This window comes from Budorcas taxicolor, chromosome 1, assembly GCF_023091745.1.
Source record: "Budorcas taxicolor isolate Tak-1 chromosome 1, Takin1.1, whole genome shotgun sequence".
NCBI lineage: Eukaryota > Metazoa > Chordata > Mammalia > Artiodactyla > Bovidae > Budorcas > Budorcas taxicolor.
The window spans coordinates 12,403,505-12,420,950 of NC_068910.1; the positions used below are offsets into that span (position 1 = coordinate 12,403,505).

At 55.5% G+C, this 17,446-nt stretch overlaps 1 protein-coding gene across 1 annotated transcript; it reads left to right on the plus strand.

The window, feature by feature from the left end:
- Window positions 1-1,936: 1,936 nt before the first annotated feature.
- On the plus strand, window positions 1,937-17,080 carry ITIH1 (inter-alpha-trypsin inhibitor heavy chain 1). Its single transcript, XM_052638678.1, has 22 exons — window positions 1,937-2,038; window positions 2,276-2,296; window positions 2,529-2,695; window positions 3,116-3,223; window positions 3,564-3,726; window positions 4,265-4,378; window positions 6,457-6,582; window positions 6,667-6,783; window positions 7,481-7,649; window positions 7,738-7,863; window positions 8,751-8,932; window positions 9,192-9,377; window positions 10,321-10,460; window positions 11,211-11,365; window positions 11,463-11,477; window positions 13,014-13,034; window positions 13,594-13,674; window positions 13,785-13,898; window positions 14,882-15,083; window positions 15,948-16,120; window positions 16,684-16,795; window positions 16,951-17,080. Exons 1-22 carry the CDS (start codon window positions 1,937-1,939, stop codon window positions 17,078-17,080), a joined length of 2,724 nt encoding a protein of 907 aa, XP_052494638.1.
- Window positions 17,081-17,446: the final 366 nt, after the last annotated feature.

The following is a 17,446-nucleotide window of genomic DNA, read 5'->3' on the forward strand; positions in this document are numbered from 1 at the left end:
CAGAGTTGGACACAACTGAAGTGATTAAGCACTAGAGTTAGGTGGGTGTTCTCTAACAGGTTTTAAGTGCTCCACCAGTTTTGTGGCTTTGGCTACCGAGATTCCTAGTGGCTACAGTCTAGACCTCATGTGCACACTAATAGAAACTAACAGTAACTAGCCAAGTGAAGGCCTTGTGTGATGTGCCAGCAATTCCCAGTGTAGAACTGGGGAGCAGGGAAAGGACTGAACCAGCTGACCCCAAGAAATGTGGACTGGGATTGCAATCAAATGAAGAACAGTGGATAAAACCAATAGCTAGAGGCTTGGGTTCTGGGTGGAACCATCTGCTAGTTCAAGTTGACCTGCCCCGGACTGGAAAGCCAATTCAATTAGGAGCTTGACACAGAGAGTGGAGCTCAGAACCAAGAGGAACTTACCCACAGTCCTTGGAAGTGGCAAGAAAGAGAACTCAGAGGATTTGTGGGTATCAATCTGCCTGTAATGCAGGAGACCTGGGTTCAGTCCCTGGGTTGGGAAGATATCCTAGAGAAGGGAATGGATACCCACTCCAGTATTCTTGCCTAGAGAATCCCATGGACAGAGAAGCCTGGTGGGCTACAGTCCATGGGGCCACCAAGAGTTGGACAGGCTGACCGACTAACACTTTCCACTTCACCTTACTGAACACAGTGAGGCACTTGAGTCTCATCGTTGTAGTGTCCTGGTGCTGACACTGTACCCAGCCCAATACAGGGCATGGTCGATATTCGTGCAGGAAATCAACACAACCCCCAGTGTGCAGTTTCATGTTGATCCATCTCACCTCCCACAAAGGCCAGAAAACAGGTGAGAAGGGCATTCTGGCCTAGGGACAATAAACCCTTTCCCAGAAGCTGCTCTATAAGACAAAGTCCAGGACAAGTAAACAGAGATCAAAGAAGCTTCTGGGCCCCCTCACCACATCAGGGTCACGGCAGCCAGTACATCCCAACCAGGGCCATGGAGGGGGTTGACCAGAGTCGTGTCTGCCCAGTCTGCTGGGGCTTGTCGGGGACAGGGAGGGTTTGTGCATAAAATTCAAGAGACTGCAGGGACAGGATGGGTCTCTGGGGTCTTTGACTGCTTCTTCTTGCTTCCTAATAACACAGAGGGCATTTCTGTCATTGCATGATAAGACTTCAGCTTTGGCATCTGACAGATGTGGGTTTGAATACCTCCTCTTTCATTTGCTGTGGGGCCAACATCCCAGGGACACATTGAGGATAAAACTAGACCATAAAGGGCTGAGAGCAAAGGGTGGCTCGTAGCCCACCCTTCATCATGAAAGCACGGCATTCGTCTTCGTCTCCGCTCTTCCCTATTCCTCTACATCCCTGCCCAGGAGAAACGATGAGGTTTGCTTCTGCTCTTCTCTCCAAAGCTGACCATCCTAGGAGGTGCGTCACCCGTTACAGTATCCTCAGAACTGTCCAGACGGACCCTGGCAGAATGGCTAGATTTGGTGCCATCAGAAACAAGGATGTGGGCAGACACTTTCTAAGTCATCATATCTGCCTCCCAGGAGAATATAGGACTGTCTGAAAAGTTTGTTGATGATTAAAGAATTTTGACAAGAACATCTAATGAAGAGAAATTCATTTTTAATTGTGGCTTCTTGACACCTGCCACCGTATCACTGGTATTGCCCCTGTGCTGCAGATCCAGGATTAAAATTCACAATTCATGCTGGCCAAGTGTGGTTCTATCTGAGGGGCACAGTCTGAGTCTGGTCGGGAGTTTACACAGCTGGGAATCCCCCTAGAGAAAGCTTTCACTGTCAATTTTTGATCCCTCAAATTGTAATACTTGCCTTGACCTTGTCTAATGTTTAATCCGTGTTTATCCAGCATTGTATTGATTCATGGTCTGAGTGAGGTGACAAGGCAGCAGGAGCCTTGAGATCACGCGCGGCACGATGGGGCTGCGGGGGCTCCTCTGCATGTGCCTGGTGTCCCTGCTCACCCTGCAGGCCGTGGACGCTCAGGGTTCACCCACACGCAGTCCCAAAGGTGGCAAGGTATGTGGGTATACCCCTGGGCCAGAACCAGGCAGCTGAGCCTGGAAGGGAGCCCAGGGACGGGGGCTCTCCCTACACACCTCGACTTCCTTTGAAGGGAGAGGACCCCCTAGCAGCACTGGGGAGACGAAGCTGGGGTGTTGAGGACACAGGCTACATCCCACTCCCATCCCTTAATAGATAGGCCCTGGTCCCCTGAGCGCTTGCATTCACACTTGCCCTGGTTTTGTTTTACAGAAGCGAATGGCTGTGGACGCAGTGAGTGTGGGTCTCGGCAAAGGGGTCTGTGGTGGGGCCATTATTACAGCCAGTTTCCCCCAGGCTTCAGGGCATGCCCCTGGGCAGGGGGACTCCCGACTCCCACAACCAGGGGCTCTCCAGCCACCTCAATTCCCATGGCACCATTTCAGGCATGCAGAATAGCACCCATGTCAGCGCTGGGTGCTGGGGGGCCCCCATCCTAGGCCACCTCCTGCACATCCCACTTTAGGCTGTCGATGGTGTGGTCATCCGCAGTTTGAAAGTCAACTGCAAAGTCACCTCTCGCTTCGCCCACTACGTCATCACCAGCCAAGTGATCAACAGTGCTGACACAGCCAAGGAAGTGTCCTTCAACGTAGAAATACCCAAGACGGCCTTCATCAGTGACTTTACCATGTGCGTGCCTTGCCTGGTTCACCAGGCCCAGCCCACAGCCAGGGCTTCCCCTCATCCCCAAGGGCCACAGGCCAGGCCCAGCTCTGAGGGACTGAAAAGCCCTTCAGGGCCTGCTCTGGGCTGCCATCATGGAGAGCAAACCAAAGCCTCTGACAGTATGTTTTCAGCCTAGGGCCCAGGAGCACAGGCCAGCACCCAAGGCTTACTGCTGGACCCTGTGGCCAGGGCTGCCCACCTCCGTGCTAGTGTCCCTGAGCAACTCTGGGGTCAGTGGGAGACCGGCAAGTGCTCACCTGGACAGGGCCTCCTCAGTGCCGCCCCCTGCCTCCATTCTCCCCCACCCCCCGAGCTGGGAGTGTCCCCAACTCAAGACCCTATGTGGTGGGGAGGGGCACTGCCCTGAGGGCTTCTTCCTCCCAGCAGCACAGCAGATGAAAATGCCTTCACCGGAGACATAAAGGACAAAGTGACCGCATGGAAGCAATACCGGAAAGCAGCCATCTCAGGAGAGAATGCAGGACTTGTCAGGTGAGCTCTGGGCCCTGCCAGCCCAATCTCTGGTGCCACCCACCCCCCGCCAGCATGGATCTGAAGGCTGCAAGGTGCCTTGGGTGGAGGGCAGCCCCGGATGAGGGGATGGGAGTAAACTGGTCAAACCCACTGCTGGCACAGGTGTGTTGGACAAGACCTCTGGAGAAGGGGGGCCCTGACTCTGGCCAGTCAGCTAAGGCAGGGTGAGGGTCAAAGAAGGCTGGGAGAAGCACTAGAAATAAGAGAAATTGACCCTGAGGAGTATGTTTTAAGTGACAAGGACCCGCACGTCACTTACCATGTGTCTGTCTGGTTTTGGCCCTCGTGGCACATCCAGGGCCTCAGGGAGAACTATGGAAGAGTTCTCCATCCACGTCATGGTCGGTCCACGGAGCAAGGCCACATTCCGGCTGACCTACGAGGAGGTGCTGAGGCGGAAGCTCATGCAGTACGACATTGTCATCAAAGTCAAGCCCAAGCAGCTGGTGCAGCATTTTGAGGTAGCTCGCGGGTGACCACAGGCAGGCGTAGGTCTCAGGAGCCAGGCTCTTGCCTTTCCCTCACTGCGGCTGCACATGTAAGCTCGGGACCCTCCGTGTGCAGTCCTGGGCACACAGGGAGGGTACTGACTCTTCCAGGTGGGCTCCAGTGGCTCTCTGTGGCTCCCTGAACCCTCCAGCCTTCTCCTTCTGAACCTCAGCTTGCTCATCTGTTAAATGGGGGTTCTGTGTGTCCCAGAAGTGCTGCAAAGATCATGAGAGATAGTGAATGTTCAGGGATTTTATAGGAAAGTCCCAGGCAGCCTGAGGGGCTGTCATTGTGGCTGGCACGTTAGTGGAGGCTGAGTTGAGGGGCACAGGCATGCACACCTTCATTTGGCCAATATTTTTGGAGTGCCTGTGACATGCCAGGCCCTGCGCTGAGAGCTGGGTGGGCGCTGTGTACGGTGGGGGGCCAGGTTACACACTGGCTCTTGGCTAAGACTTGATGATGGTTCCCAATGCGAGCCTTGGTGCAGGAATTGTTTCAATGCCACAGATCGACGTGGACATCTTTGAGCCCCAGGGGATCAGGAAGCTGGATGTTGAGGCCTCCTTCCTTCCCAAGAAACTGGCTGCCCAACTTATCAAGAAGTCCTTCTCAGGGAAAAAGGTGCGTCAGATGGCAGAGACTTCTCAGCCTAGCTCAACCAGGCAGGGGCTGCAGGCTGCCCTCAGGGAGAGAGAGAGGAGAACTCACCACTTCTGATTCTCAAAAGCTTAAGGCTGGGGAGGGTCTGTCTGCCTGGTCTGTGGTGAGTTGTTGGCTTGCTTAAGCCTCATTTTCCTCTTTGCTTACCTCATACTCCTGGGAAAGCATTCATGGTATATAGGGCACACGAGTAAACCTCAGCATTCCAAGCCCCAGTGTTCTTGGAAACATGATTAAGTTTGCCAAGGATGTTGGCCTACCCAGTCACTTACCACTTGTCACTTCCCACCCATCTACAGGAATTCCAGGAGCACCCTGCTTGCTCCTACCCCGGTTCCTGAGGAGTGTGGCATATGAGTGGGTGATACCCAGCTAGTGCCCCACTTCCTAACTTGCCCTCAACTAGAGCCAGGAGCAAACCATTTATTCCCCACCCACATTTGGTAGTGACTGTAACAGCTCACTTAGAAGAAATGTCTCCTACAGTTTTGGAGGGGTTCCTTAGAAACAAAATGCGACACGGTGGAGTGCTAGCAAACATGCTTGCTTTCAGTAGGGGACCAAGGGAATGGTCTTTATCTTCCTAATAATTCTTTTCAAATATCTTTAATGAATATATTTTACTTTTATAACCAACAAACAAAACATGAAAAGAAAAGGGTCCTTAAATAAAATGTGGAAAGTACGGAAGTATAGAAATGTATTGAGGACAGTTCAGTTCAGTTCAGTTGCTCAGTCGTGTCCATCTCTTTTAGACCCCATGAACCACAGTACGCCAGGCCTCCCTGTCCATCACCAACTCCTGGAGCTTACTCAACATTTTCACTCTTCTCTTTCACTTTCATCACGAGGCTCTTTAGCTTTTCTTCACTTTCTGCCATAAGGGTGGTGTCATCTACATATCTGAGGTTATTTCTCCCGGCAATCTTGATTCCAGCTTGTGCTTCCTACAGCCCAGCATTTCTCATGATGTACTCTGCATATAAGTTAAATAAGCAGGGTGACAATATACAGCCTTGACGTACTCCTTTTCTTATCTGGAACCAGTGTTTTGTTCCATGTCCAGTTCTAACTGTTGCTTCCTGACCTGCATATAGGTTTCTCAAGAGGCAGGTCAGATGGTCTGGTATTCCCATCTCCTTCAGAATTTTCCACAGTTTATTGTGATCCATACAGTCAAAGGCTTTGGCATAGTCAATAAAGCAGAAATAGATGTTTTTTTTCTGAAACTTTCTTGCCTTTTTGATGATCCAGCAGATGTTGGCAATTTGATCTCTGGTTCCTTTGCCTTTTCTAAATCTAGCTTGAATATCTGGAGATGCATAACATGGTTCACGTATTGCTGAAGCCTGGCTTGGAGAATTTTGAGCATTACTTTACTAGCATGTGAGATGAGTGCAATTGTGCGGTAGTTTGAGCATTCTTTAGCATTGCCTTTCTTTGGGATTGGAATGAAAACTGACCTTTTCCAGTCCTGTGGCCACTGCTGAGTTTTCCAGCAAACCACCCCCAATTTCCCTGAGCACCAGCACCAAGTTCAACCAGGCTGCAGCTCCCACTCTGGGCCCTTCCTTCTTGTCGTATCCAGGCAGGTTCCAGTTTCCAGCACAGTGTTGTTTTTTCACTGAACATTATGAGATGCCCAGTGTCTCTCATCCTGGTATTATTTAAATTTTTGGCCACACCTTGTGGCTTGCGGGATTTAAGTTCCCCAACCAGGGATTGAACCTGGGCCCCCAGCAATGAAAGCTGAGTCCTGACCACTGGATTGCCAGGGAATTTCCAATATGCTGCTGTTATTATGTTTTTCATTGTGTACCTGAAGTGGTGATACTTATTGTGGAAAATTCCAATGATTCAGAAGCATGTGAGCAAAGAAACAGGTCTTCTCTCCTACCCCGCACAGGTGTGCACTCTCAGCAGCAGGGTGAGAGTCGCATGAGACTCATTCCTATGGCTATACACGACACACACACACATGCACACATCTTTCGTTGTCACTGCAAACCAGTAATGCCTCACACTCTCGCTTATTCCAGGGTCACGTGCTTTTCCGCCCCACAGTGAGCCAGCAGCAAACCTGCCCCACGTGCTCTACAACCTTGCTGAACGGGGACTTCAAGGTGACTTACGATGTCAATCGGGACAATGCCTGTGACCTCCTGGTGAGTCTGAACTTCTAGCCTGAGACTTACAGGGCAGACAGGGGTCCTTGTGAGAGCGGCCTCACTCACCCGTTTGTGTTTCAGGTCGCCAATAACTACTTTGCCCACTTCTTTGCTCCCCAAAACCTAACAAAACTGAACAAGAATGTGGTTTTTGTGATTGACATCAGCAGCTCCATGGAAGGCCAGAAAGTGAAGCAGGTAAATGGTGGCTCTAAACAGCCCAGCGGGAGCTTCTTCAACTCCATCGCCCACCCCGAACTGGCTTTGCCCCCAGAGACTGGGTTTGGGACTTCTGTCCCTGGTCAGAGGCAGGGTAATCTAACAGGAAATCCCAGTGGTCAGGGGCTCTGGAATCAGCCACTTCTCACTGTGCAACCGTGAGCAAGTACACTCACTTCTCCTCGATGGCGAAAATAGGAGCAAAGTGACAGGGCCCACAGGGTCGTGAGGTTTACCAGTGGGGGAGGGCTTGGAAGATGAGACCTATGTTCTAGGCATGTGGGGACGATTACAGGGGTCCCAGAGATGGCTTGCAGCTGGCAGCAGCCTCCCCCCGACACGCATGCTCTGTGCCCTGTCCGTGGCACAGTGAAACCATTGGTGGACAAGCAGGGTTTTAGAAGCTCAGCCCCCTGGGGTCCTCTGTCTTAACCCTGGCCCCTGAAATCCTGGTCATTTCCCCTTCCCACTGGGTCCCTTTGCCTTCTCCATGCCCTCAGCCACCCCAGGGCTCACTCAGCAGGAGGCTCCTCTCCCGTCACCAGTGGCTTTCTTGCCCCTCCCGCTTGTCTGCCACATGCCTCTAACCCTGTGGGTCTTTTAATTGGGCATCTGGAGATTACAAAAGGCACCATCCTGGGGCCCTGTCCCTCCACTGACTGTCCTATCCTTACAGACCAAGGAGGCGCTCCATAAAATCCTGGGGGACATGCGGCCAGGGGACTACTTCGACCTGGTCCTCTTTGGGTCTGCAGTGCAGTCGTGGAAGGGTTCGCTGGTGCAGGCATCTCCTGCCAACCTGGAGGCAGCTCGGAATTTCGTGCAGCAATTCTCCCTGGCCGGGGGTAGGGGCAGGGGTCTGGGGCCAGCTTGATGCCACCTCTGTCCCTCAGACTGAAGGCACACACTAATCTGCTTTCTCTTTTTTTGCAGCTACAAACCTGAATGGAGGTCTGCTTAGAGGAATTGAGATCTTGAACAAAGCTCAGCAAAGCCTCCCAGAACTCAGCAACCATGCCTCAATTCTCATCATGTTGACAGATGGCGAGCCCACAGAGGGTAAGTGCCATCAGGGATACCCTGGGAGGTGTTGGGTCTGCTCATTATGGAAGGCACTGGGGATGCCATCTGGGGGCAGAGAGGCTAAGGGTAAAGCTGAGCACTTGTCTAAGAGCAGAGTTCAGACCATAAAGTCCAAGGTGCTCCTCTGTCCTGAGGTGGGAAACTGGGAGAGTTTCTGCATGACACGGGGTTGCACAGGGCCCAGAAGGAGGGGCAGGACTCCTAGGCTGAGTTTAATGAACTGTGTTTTCAGCACCTCGCCAAGCACAGAAGTAGGGACCAAGGAGAGACACTAAGAGAACAAGAGACATCTTTGCCCTTAAGGAGTCCAGGGTCCACTGGGGGAGGCAGACCCAGGAACAGATGCTCTGTCAAGGGCTCTGAAAGAACAGCGTGCCAGGAGGCCAAAGGACAACAGACAAGCGGCACCTGACCCAGGCAGAATCTCAGAAGGCCTCCTGGAGGAAGTGAGCCCTGAGCTCCAGCTGGAAGAAGGAGAGGAGGAGCAGGAAGGCATCCCTGGCGGAAGGGGCAGCTTGAACAAAACAAGGTTTATGCACTGGCAAGGCCTGTGCAGGAAGTGCAGGCATGTGTAAAGCAGGTAAAACAGTGTGGAAAGGTCAGCAGGCCCTCACAGGCCATGGGAGGAGCCGTGGAGGATTTAAATCAGACTTGCTCGTGATGGGTCCATGGAAATGGGCAGTCTTCTAGGAGCTCTGTTAGCAGCTGTTGCATCACCCAGAGGAGACAGCAAGAGGCGTGGCCTCAAGAGGCTAGTGGAGACTGGAGATGGTCTGAGATGGGAGGCTTGGCCCCCAGAGGGTGCCCCAAGCTGCCCTCATGTCCCACATGCATCCCATCCCTACCTGACTGTGTGGCTGTAGGGGTGACGGATCGTACCCAAATCCTCAAGAATGTCCGAGATGCCATCAAGGGCAGGTTCCCACTCTACAACTTGGGCTTCGGCCATGATGTGGACTTGAACTTCCTGGAGGTCATGTCCCTGGAGAACAACGGACGTGTCCAGAGAATCTACGAGGACCATGACGCCACCCAGCAGCTGCAGGTTTCCTCCCCCACAGCCCCTCAAAGTCACGCCATGGGGATCAAAGCCTTGGCAGCCATGTACCCAGCAGCCCAGAGCAGATAAAGCTCTGGTACAGAGTTCAACTTAGCTGTGGGACCTTGAGCCAGTTCCTTAACCCCTGAGCCTGCAATTACTTCTATAAGGCAGGGATCCTGACATACCACTTTGTGAGGGGGTTTCCTGTTAGATGCCTATGGTGACCCATCAGCTCTGAGGCTGCACCCCCCTGTTCCTGCAGGGTTTCTATGAGCAGGTAGCCAACCCCCTCCTGAGGGATGTGGAGTTGCTGTACCCCCGGGAAGCCGTCTCAGACCTGACCCAGCACCGCCATAAACAGTACTACGAAGGCTCGGAAATCATGGTGGCGGGGCGCGTTGCTGACCACAAACTGAGCAGCTTCAAGGCGGACATGCGAGCTAAGGCGGTAAATAGAGGGCTGCAAAGGATGGAGAGGCACTCAGAAGCTCCCCACCCCTGTGCCCCTGGCAGCCTCTCTTTCCCCAGAGGAGTGCCCTCACCCCACCAGGCCACACACACCCCAGGGCTGAACATTCTCCCAACGTAGTCATCCTGAGGGCAGGCTCAAGTGGCCTTGATAAGTAGTCATCCCTTGCAGCCAACTGGACCACCTGTTATTCCCCATGTCATTCCTCCCAAAGCATGAGGCAGTAAGAGGCTAGCGTCTTCCTTCTCAAGTGACACTATTTCCTGAGCACCTACTACGCCCTCAGCTTTGTACCACAGTGCAGTGGATGTGTGCACATGCACGCTAGGGGGTCCTGGAGACCTGGAGTCTAGCCATGTGGTGTAGCTGAGGGTTCAGGACTCCGGCTTTCAGTGAGGAAAGCCGAGCTGGACCTTGGCTCCAGGAGGGTGACATTGATCAAATGGGTCCAGGTCTCTAGGCCTTTCTGTACTATGAGGGTAAAACTGCACTGGAGAGTTGTGTAGAGTAAATGAAATAATCCACGTAGTAGGCTTATGCAGTGCCTGGTGCATGGCAAACCCCTGGGAAGAGGTGCCCACATACTGTGGCTGGGGAGAAAAGGAACACTTGTGTGCTGTGGCAAGTTGAATGGGCATCTGGAGGAGCGGGGCTGGGTGGACACAGTTGCATGGTGGACAGGCCGGCTGTTTGCTGGCATCCCCCAGAGAGACTAACTCCATGAGAGCAGAGCCTGATACTCCTCCCGTGGGATCCCCAAGGCCTGGGTCAGCTTGGCTCATAGAGGGTGCTTGGCAACTTTTATGGAAGGAATGGATGGGTAAGGATGAGAACTGCAGGCTTAGGAAAGACGGGGGATGGAATGCTGAGAAAGGCTCACAGCCTCTCTCCCCCTCACCTCTCTCCCCCTCGCCTCTCTCAGGAAGGACAAGAATTCATGACAACCTGCCTGGTGGACGAGGAAGAGATGAAGAAACTGCTCCGAGAACGGGGCCACATGCTGGAGAACCACGTTGAACGCCTGTGGGCCTATCTGACCATCCAGGAGCTGCTGGCCAAGCGGTACCAGCCCATTGGCTGCCTAGGGGAATGGGGGCACAACCCCGCAAGAGCACCCCCTCAACCCCTGGGTCTTTGAACTAAGAAGGGGGTGGTTCTGAGTCTTGAAGCATGTGAGCAGGTCAGATTTACTCTTCTCTGACTTTACTCCCTGAGTTAATATCAACCAGGCAGTCAATGTGTGGGCGGGGCCTGCTGGGGGGCACAGGGCGGCCTGCAGTTTGCTCCTACTTAGCTCTGTGGGTGATGCTGACCTTGCCTGTGGGGCTGCTGTGTCCAGACACACTCAGTTCATCCTCACAACATGCCGAGCACACCAGGGTTCAGAGAGGTTAGACCATTTGCCAGAATATCACAGCTGTTGAATTCTGGGGCACATCCCCCAGCTCTACCAAACCTCCAGGTTTTCTCTATGAAAGTGTTAGTCACTCAGTCATGTCTGACTCTGCAACCGCATGAACTATAGCCCACCAGGCTCCTCTGGCAAGAACACAGGATCTTCCCAACCCAGGGATCGAACCCGGGTCTCCCATATTGCAGGCAGGTCTCCCGTATTCCTTGAGTCACCAGGGAAACCTATTTCTCTATGAGAGGCATTAAATCATGAGGTCCTTGAAGACAGCCCCTGAGTGGGGCCACGGCAGGGGCTTATTACATGCCTGCTGAACAAGTGAACAACGGCAGGAAAGAACAAGGGAATGCAAGTTTACTGTCGTCCAAGCTGTGGGCCTGGAGCCGGTGTCTGTCTCGCAGGATGAAGTTGGAGGGCAAGGAGAAAGCCAACGTGTCAGCCAAGGCCCTGCAGATGTCGCTGGCCTATCAGTTCGTGACCCCACTGACCTCCATGACCGTCAGGGGCATGGCAGACCAGGACGGCCTGGAGCCCATCATTGATAAGCCCCTGGATGGTATGGGCTGGCTGAGGGGAGACTGTGGGCATGGGGAGGCTTCTGAGAACCAAAAGCCTCCAGGGCGTTAATTCTCTTTCCTTTCTCTCCTTTCTAGATTCTCTGCCCTTGGGTGAGTTTTTAAATCATGTTGACTTTTGCAAGGGGCTCTGGATGGCTGGGCAAGTGGCGCCGTTCTGGCCACCAGACACACAGTTTCCCACCCCACACCTGCCCAGCTCCAGCCTTTCTTGGTCTCTTCCTTCCCTGAGATGCCCTTTCCCACTTTGTTGCAACCAAACTGTTGCCACCTGAGTGTTTGGGGGGCCCTCACACAGCCTGAACCCCTCCACTCCCGGGCCTCCTTTGGGGCCCTTAGTGTGAGCATCCATCTGCAAGGAGGGCTGGGACCCCCAGGAGGAGAGCTGGGACCCCCAGAAGGAAGACTGGGACCCCTAGGAGGGGGCTGAGTCCCACAGGAGGAGGGCTGGGACCCCCAGGAGGAGAGCTGGGACCCCTAGCAGGGGGCTGAGTCCCACAGGAGGAGGGCTGGGACCCCTAGGAGGGGGCTGAGTCCCACAGGAGGAGGGCTGGGACCCCCTAGGAGGGGGCTGAGTCCCACAGGAGGAGGGCTGGGACCCCTAGGAGGAGCACTGGGACCCCCATGAGGAGGGCTGGGACCCCCAGGAGGAGGGCTGGGACCCCCAGGAGGAGAGCTGGGACCCCTAGCAGGGGGCTGAGTCCCACAGGGAGGGCTGGGACCCCCAGGAGGAGGGCTGGGACCCCCAGGAGGAGAGCTGGGACCCCTAGCAGGGGGCTGAGTCCCACAGGAGGAGGGCTGGGACCCCTAGGAGGGGGCTGAGTCCCACAGGAGGAGGGCTGGGACCCCCTAGGAGGGGGCTGAGTCCCACAGGAGGAGGGCTGGGACCCCCAGGAGGAGAGCTGGGACCCCTAGCAGGGGGCTGAGTCCCACAGGAGGAGGGCTGGGACCCCTAGGAGGGGGCTGAGTCCCACAGGAGGAGGGCTGGGACCCCCTAGGAGGGGGCTGAGTCCCACAGGAGGAGGGCTGGGACCCCCAGGAGGAGCACTGGGACCCCCATGAGGAGGGCTGGGACCCCCAGGAGGAGGGCTGGGAGCCCCAGGAGGAGAGCTGGGACCCCTAGCAGGGGGCTGAGTCCCACAGGAGGAGGGCTGGGACCCCTAGGAGGGGGCTGAGTCCCACAGGAGGAGGGCTGGGACCCCCTAGGAGGGGGCTGAGTCCCACAGGAAGAGGGCTGGGACCCCCAGGAGGAGGGCTGGGACCCCCAGGAGGAGAGCTGGGACCCCTAGCAGGGGGCTGAGTCCCACAGGAGGAGGGCTGGGACCCCTAGGAGGGGGCTGAGTCCCACAGGAGGAGGGCTGGGACCCCCTAGGAGGGGGCTGAGTCCCACAGGAGGAGGGCTGGGACCCCCAGGAGGAGCACTGGGACCCCCATGAGGAGGGCTGGGACCCCCAGGAGGAGGGCTGGGACCCCCAGGAGGAGAGCTGGGACCCCTAGGAGGGGGCTGAGTCCCACAGGAGGAGGGCTGGGACCCCCAAGAGGAAGGCTGCCCAGGCCTGACTGACCTCTGAGCCCAGTTGCCCTTGGAGTGGGGGGAGTGACACTGTCCTCTGTCCTTGTCCTCTACAGAGATGGTGGGACCCAGAAAGAGTAAGTGGCCGTCACCCTGACAACACACATCTTACCTCTGCTCCACGGTACCACCCTCAGTCCTGAGCAAAGCCCAGGGCGTTGCCCATCTAAGGCTGTCTTTCTCTGCTCCAATGCTCCTTGCTCCGTCTCACTGGGAGCCCTCAGAACTACCCCCCTGACCCGGGCCTGGCCTCCCCACCCTGGAGCCACCAGCCCACCAGGTCCTTGTGAAGGAGACCAAGCCAGGGCCAGGCCACGGTGGTGGTGGTTTAGTTGCTCGGTCATGTCTGACTCTTACAACCCCATGGACTATAGCCCACTGGGCTCCTCTGTCGATGGGATTTCCCAGACAAGAATACTGGAATGGGTTGCCATTTTCTTCTCCAGGCCAGGCCACTGCGCTGGGCCAAACTTCCAACCCCACATTCCGAGAGGTGTCAAAGTCTCCCTGTCCACTCGTGCACTCGCGGCCTTGGGCCAGCCTGCCTGGGTGGGAGGGGCCCCGGAGAAGGAGCCACCTGCTCCAGGGAAGGCCTGGCCGCCTCTCTTCTAAAGGCCATTCACTCTTGCTGCTCAGCCTTCATGCTAGCGGCCTCTCAGCCTGCTCCAACGCACTCCAGCCTCAACATCGAGAAGGTGCCAGACCAAGTGACTGGCGGTGAGTCCTTGGGAGGGTCTGAGGGACACTCCTGCTTGGCTGAACTCTTGTCCCCAGCTGGCCCCATCTACCTAAGGCTCAATCTAACAGACTCCATGCTGTGCCCTCAGTGGATACTGACCCACACTTCCTCATCCACGTGCCCCAGAAAGAGGACATGCTGTGCTTCAACATCAACGAGGAGCCTGGTGTGGTCCTGAGCCTGGTGCAGGATCCTGACACAGGTAGGGGTGACATCACACCCTCTGCCAGAGAGGGTGGGACCCGGGCTCCTCTGCCCTCAACGTTCAGCCACAACCAGGAAGGACAGTGGTTGTGGCCTCCACTCCCCACATCCAGTGTACCCGCCACCTGGCTGGACTCAGCCATCACACCCCATCCACCTACCTGGGCGCTATACAAGGCCAGCTTCGTGGGCATGTGACCTGTGCAGGTACACGGAACCATGCACTGGGAAGGGCTCCATGCTTGATTTAATGCTCAGCTGTTGCATCCTGCAATTCTTAATTTTTGAAGGAAGGGCCCCTCATTTTCATTTTGTACCAAGTCCTGTGAATTATCCTGTGACCCTGCTGCATACCACTCCCTTGGCCCTGCATGGCTGCCCAGGTCTTAGAGTCGACCTAGCCTCCCCAGGCTCCGGTGATGGGAACAATGCCCTCTCCATATCTTGGATGCTTCTCCCATCCTCCCAGTCCATTCAGGTCATCTGCACATGTTTGTTGAGCACATCCACAGGGCTGGGGACACAGTGGAAACCCAGACAGTCCTTGCTCTTAGGGAAGGGAGATAAATAGGTGAACAGATTCTTAGCTGACCATTTCAGAGCATGAGCCAAGAATAGTTTTGGGATGGTGACAATGGGGAGGGGGCTGCTGGCTGCCCAGTTCAGAGGAGGCCTCTGTGGAGAGGCCCCAAAACTCACCTACAGCACCTGCCCTGTATCATGGAGAAGGAGCAGCCCCAAGGCCTGTTCTGGGGAGGCGAGACCTCCTTCAGAGCCCAGAACTGAGCATTCTAAATCTCAGAGAGGGTGGTGGGAAGGGAGGCAGGCAGTGCTGTGCGTGGCTGGCACCTGTCCTGAAGGCCTACCTCCTTGGGTGCTGAGGCTCTCAGTGACCAAAGAGGGAGGGAAGGAGCAAAGACTGGCTGGCAGGGTTCTGGTGAGAGCTGGACCCCGACCTGATGACCCTTCACCCTACTTCAGGCTTCTCAGTGAACGGGCAGCTCATCGGCAACGAGGCCGGGAGCCCTGGGAAGCACGAGGGCACATACTTCGGGCGGCTGGGGATCGCAAACCCCGCAACTGACTTCCAGCTGGAAGTGACTCCTCAGAACATTACGCTGAACCCTGGGTCTGGCGGGCCCGTGTTCTCCTGGAGGGACCAGGCCTTCCTGCGGCAAAATGAGTAACCAGCTTGGGCAGGGGCCTGGGAAGGGAGGCAGGGGTGAGTGTGGTGAGGACCAAGGGATGAAGCCCCAGAGCCAGCCCCGCCACCCGAGCCTGTGGGCCCTCCATCCCTGAGCTCTGTCAGTGAGTGAGGTCATAAGACCTCTGTGCACACATGTTGGGCCCTGTGAACCATTCCCGACCCCTCACTCCCAAATTCCTTGGTTCCAGGATGCGTGTCTCCGGGCCTGGCTGCCTGAGCTCCTGTGGCACCCTTGCCCCACAGTCCTGTCTCCACCACACCAAGCAACTCCCAGGCCCAGCGCAAGGGCCACCTCTTCCCTGAACCCATCCTGGTCTCTTCCTCTGCTGAACTTGTGTTCTCTGGGCTTGTCTTTCAGCATCTGTCTTAGTATGACTTGTTTAGTGTTTGTTCTTTCCTTCACTCATTTATTCTGTAAACACTGCCGAGCATCAGAGCCCAGTGCTGGGCAGCGGAGCTATAGGGAGAGGTGGGCAGGGTCCAGTATAGTGGACCATATGATGAGTCGAAGAACACAGACTCATGCTAGACAGGCTGGAGAGGAAGTCTTGGCTCTGTCACTCACCAGCTATGTGAACTCGAGCAACCTCTTAACTTCTTTGAGCTGTGGTCCTCACAGCATCAAAGGGGGAATTGAACGATACAGTTTTAGTGGAGCACTTAGCACAGGGCCTGTACACAATATACACAGCAGCAACATGTGGGAAGGAGTGTGGAGCAAGAAATACTCCACCATCTCAGAGGAGAGGGGGTCATAAGAGCTGGGTCCCAAGGACAAGAGCAGCTGAATGGAGGGGTGCAGTGAAGCCGCAGCCACCCTCATGGCACCCGCCCCCACAGGGTGCTGGTGACCATCAACAGGAAGAGGAACCTGGTGGTGTCTGTGGAGGATGGGGGCACCTTCGAGGTCGTCCTGCACCGGGTGTGGAGGGGGAGTGCCGTCCACCAGGACTTCCTGGGCTTCTATGCACTGGATAGTCACCGGATGTCAGCACGGACACACGGGCTGCTGGGTACATACGGCTGGCCGGGCTGGCAGAGCTGTGGAGGGTGGGGTGTTAGGACTCACCATGGGTCAGCTTTGCGAGGCACCAGGACAGGTGCACCTCCAACGTGGCCTCCAAGGCTCAGAGCTCCAAAGAGGGTCCTGGTGACGGCTTGTCCCTCAAAGGGGCTGCAATCAAACACAGTGAAACTAAAGCTTAAGTGAGCCTGAGAGCAAGTAAGGAGAGGTCCAATTAGAAAATAGAAAGGCCCAGTGGACCCCCAGACACCTCCTGGGTGGGATGGGTCATGGCCACACCGCTTCTCTTTGTGGTCTTCCTGCAGACCCTGCTCTCTTACCCCCTCACTCCCCTCTCCCCAGCCACATTCCTTTGGAATTCCTATAGAAGCAACATATCTGCTTCTTTATAGTAAGTGAACTAGAGGTGGCTTTGGAGTTAAAATTTATCAGAAACAGTCAAGCCCTTGGGAAAAAATTGTGCCAATAACTGTAAATCTCCAGCGAGCACCTAGTGAGTACAAGGCAGCAAGGACCCTGCTGGTAACCACAGTCTCCTGTATGCCTTTCCAGGACAATTCTTCCACCCCTTTGATTATAAAGTGTCCGACCTCCACCCAGGCTCTGACCCCACAAAGACAGACGCCACAATGGTGGTGAAGAACCGCCGCCTGACGGTCACCAGGTGGGTGGGCTTTTCCCCCAGCATCTCTGCCCTTGGCCTTCTCTGCCATTGGCCCAGGTCTTCTTCCAGGTGTCACATGGGTCGGGTGGGCTTCCTGGGGAGGCACAGCCCTGCTGGATCCAAAAGGTGACCCCAGCTGGCATGTTTCTCCTCAGGGGCTTGCAAAAAGACTACAGGAAGGACCCCCGCCATGGGGCTGAGGTGACCTGCTGGTTCATCCACAACAATGGGGATGGGCTGATTGACGGCGTCCACACCGACTATATCGTCCCTGACATCTTCTGAGCCCCAGCCGGCACACCCATCCTCCCTTAGGACCACGGCAGAGGGGCAGGGTAGCATCCTGACCTGTTGCACTGGCCACACCTTCCTGTCCAAGCTGGTCTCCTATGTCAAAGCACTCATGACTTCCATTAAAGAGAGGCTATGTCTAGCTCAGCCTGGCTGCTTTTGGGGAATGGGGGGGCAAGGAGGCAACCCAAGATGTTGTTCCTCAGAAGAGCTCAGGGGTCACAGCAGACCTGGAGGCCAGGAGGGAGCCTGCACCAACTCTGCGTCCATCCCACCCCCATTCTCTGTAGCCGTCTGGGCCTGTGCCCTCTGAATGCCCAAGTGTCCCATGCACATGGCTTCCCCTATTGGTCCAGAGAC

What these genes read in the sequence shown, in the direction of transcription:
- ITIH1 (XM_052638678.1), top strand. Translation starts at nt 1,937, where the DNA reads ATGGGGCTGCGGGGGCTCCTCTGCATGTGCCTGGTGTCCCTGCTCACC. An exon ending in TTCATCAGTGACTTTACCAT is followed by an intron (nt 2,696 to 3,115) that starts GTGCGTGCCTTG and finishes TCTTCCTCCCAG; the next exon opens with CAGCACAGCAGATGAAAATG. An exon ending in ACAATGCCTGTGACCTCCTG is followed by an intron (nt 6,583 to 6,666) that starts GTGAGTCTGAAC and finishes TTTGTGTTTCAG; the next exon opens with GTCGCCAATAACTACTTTGC.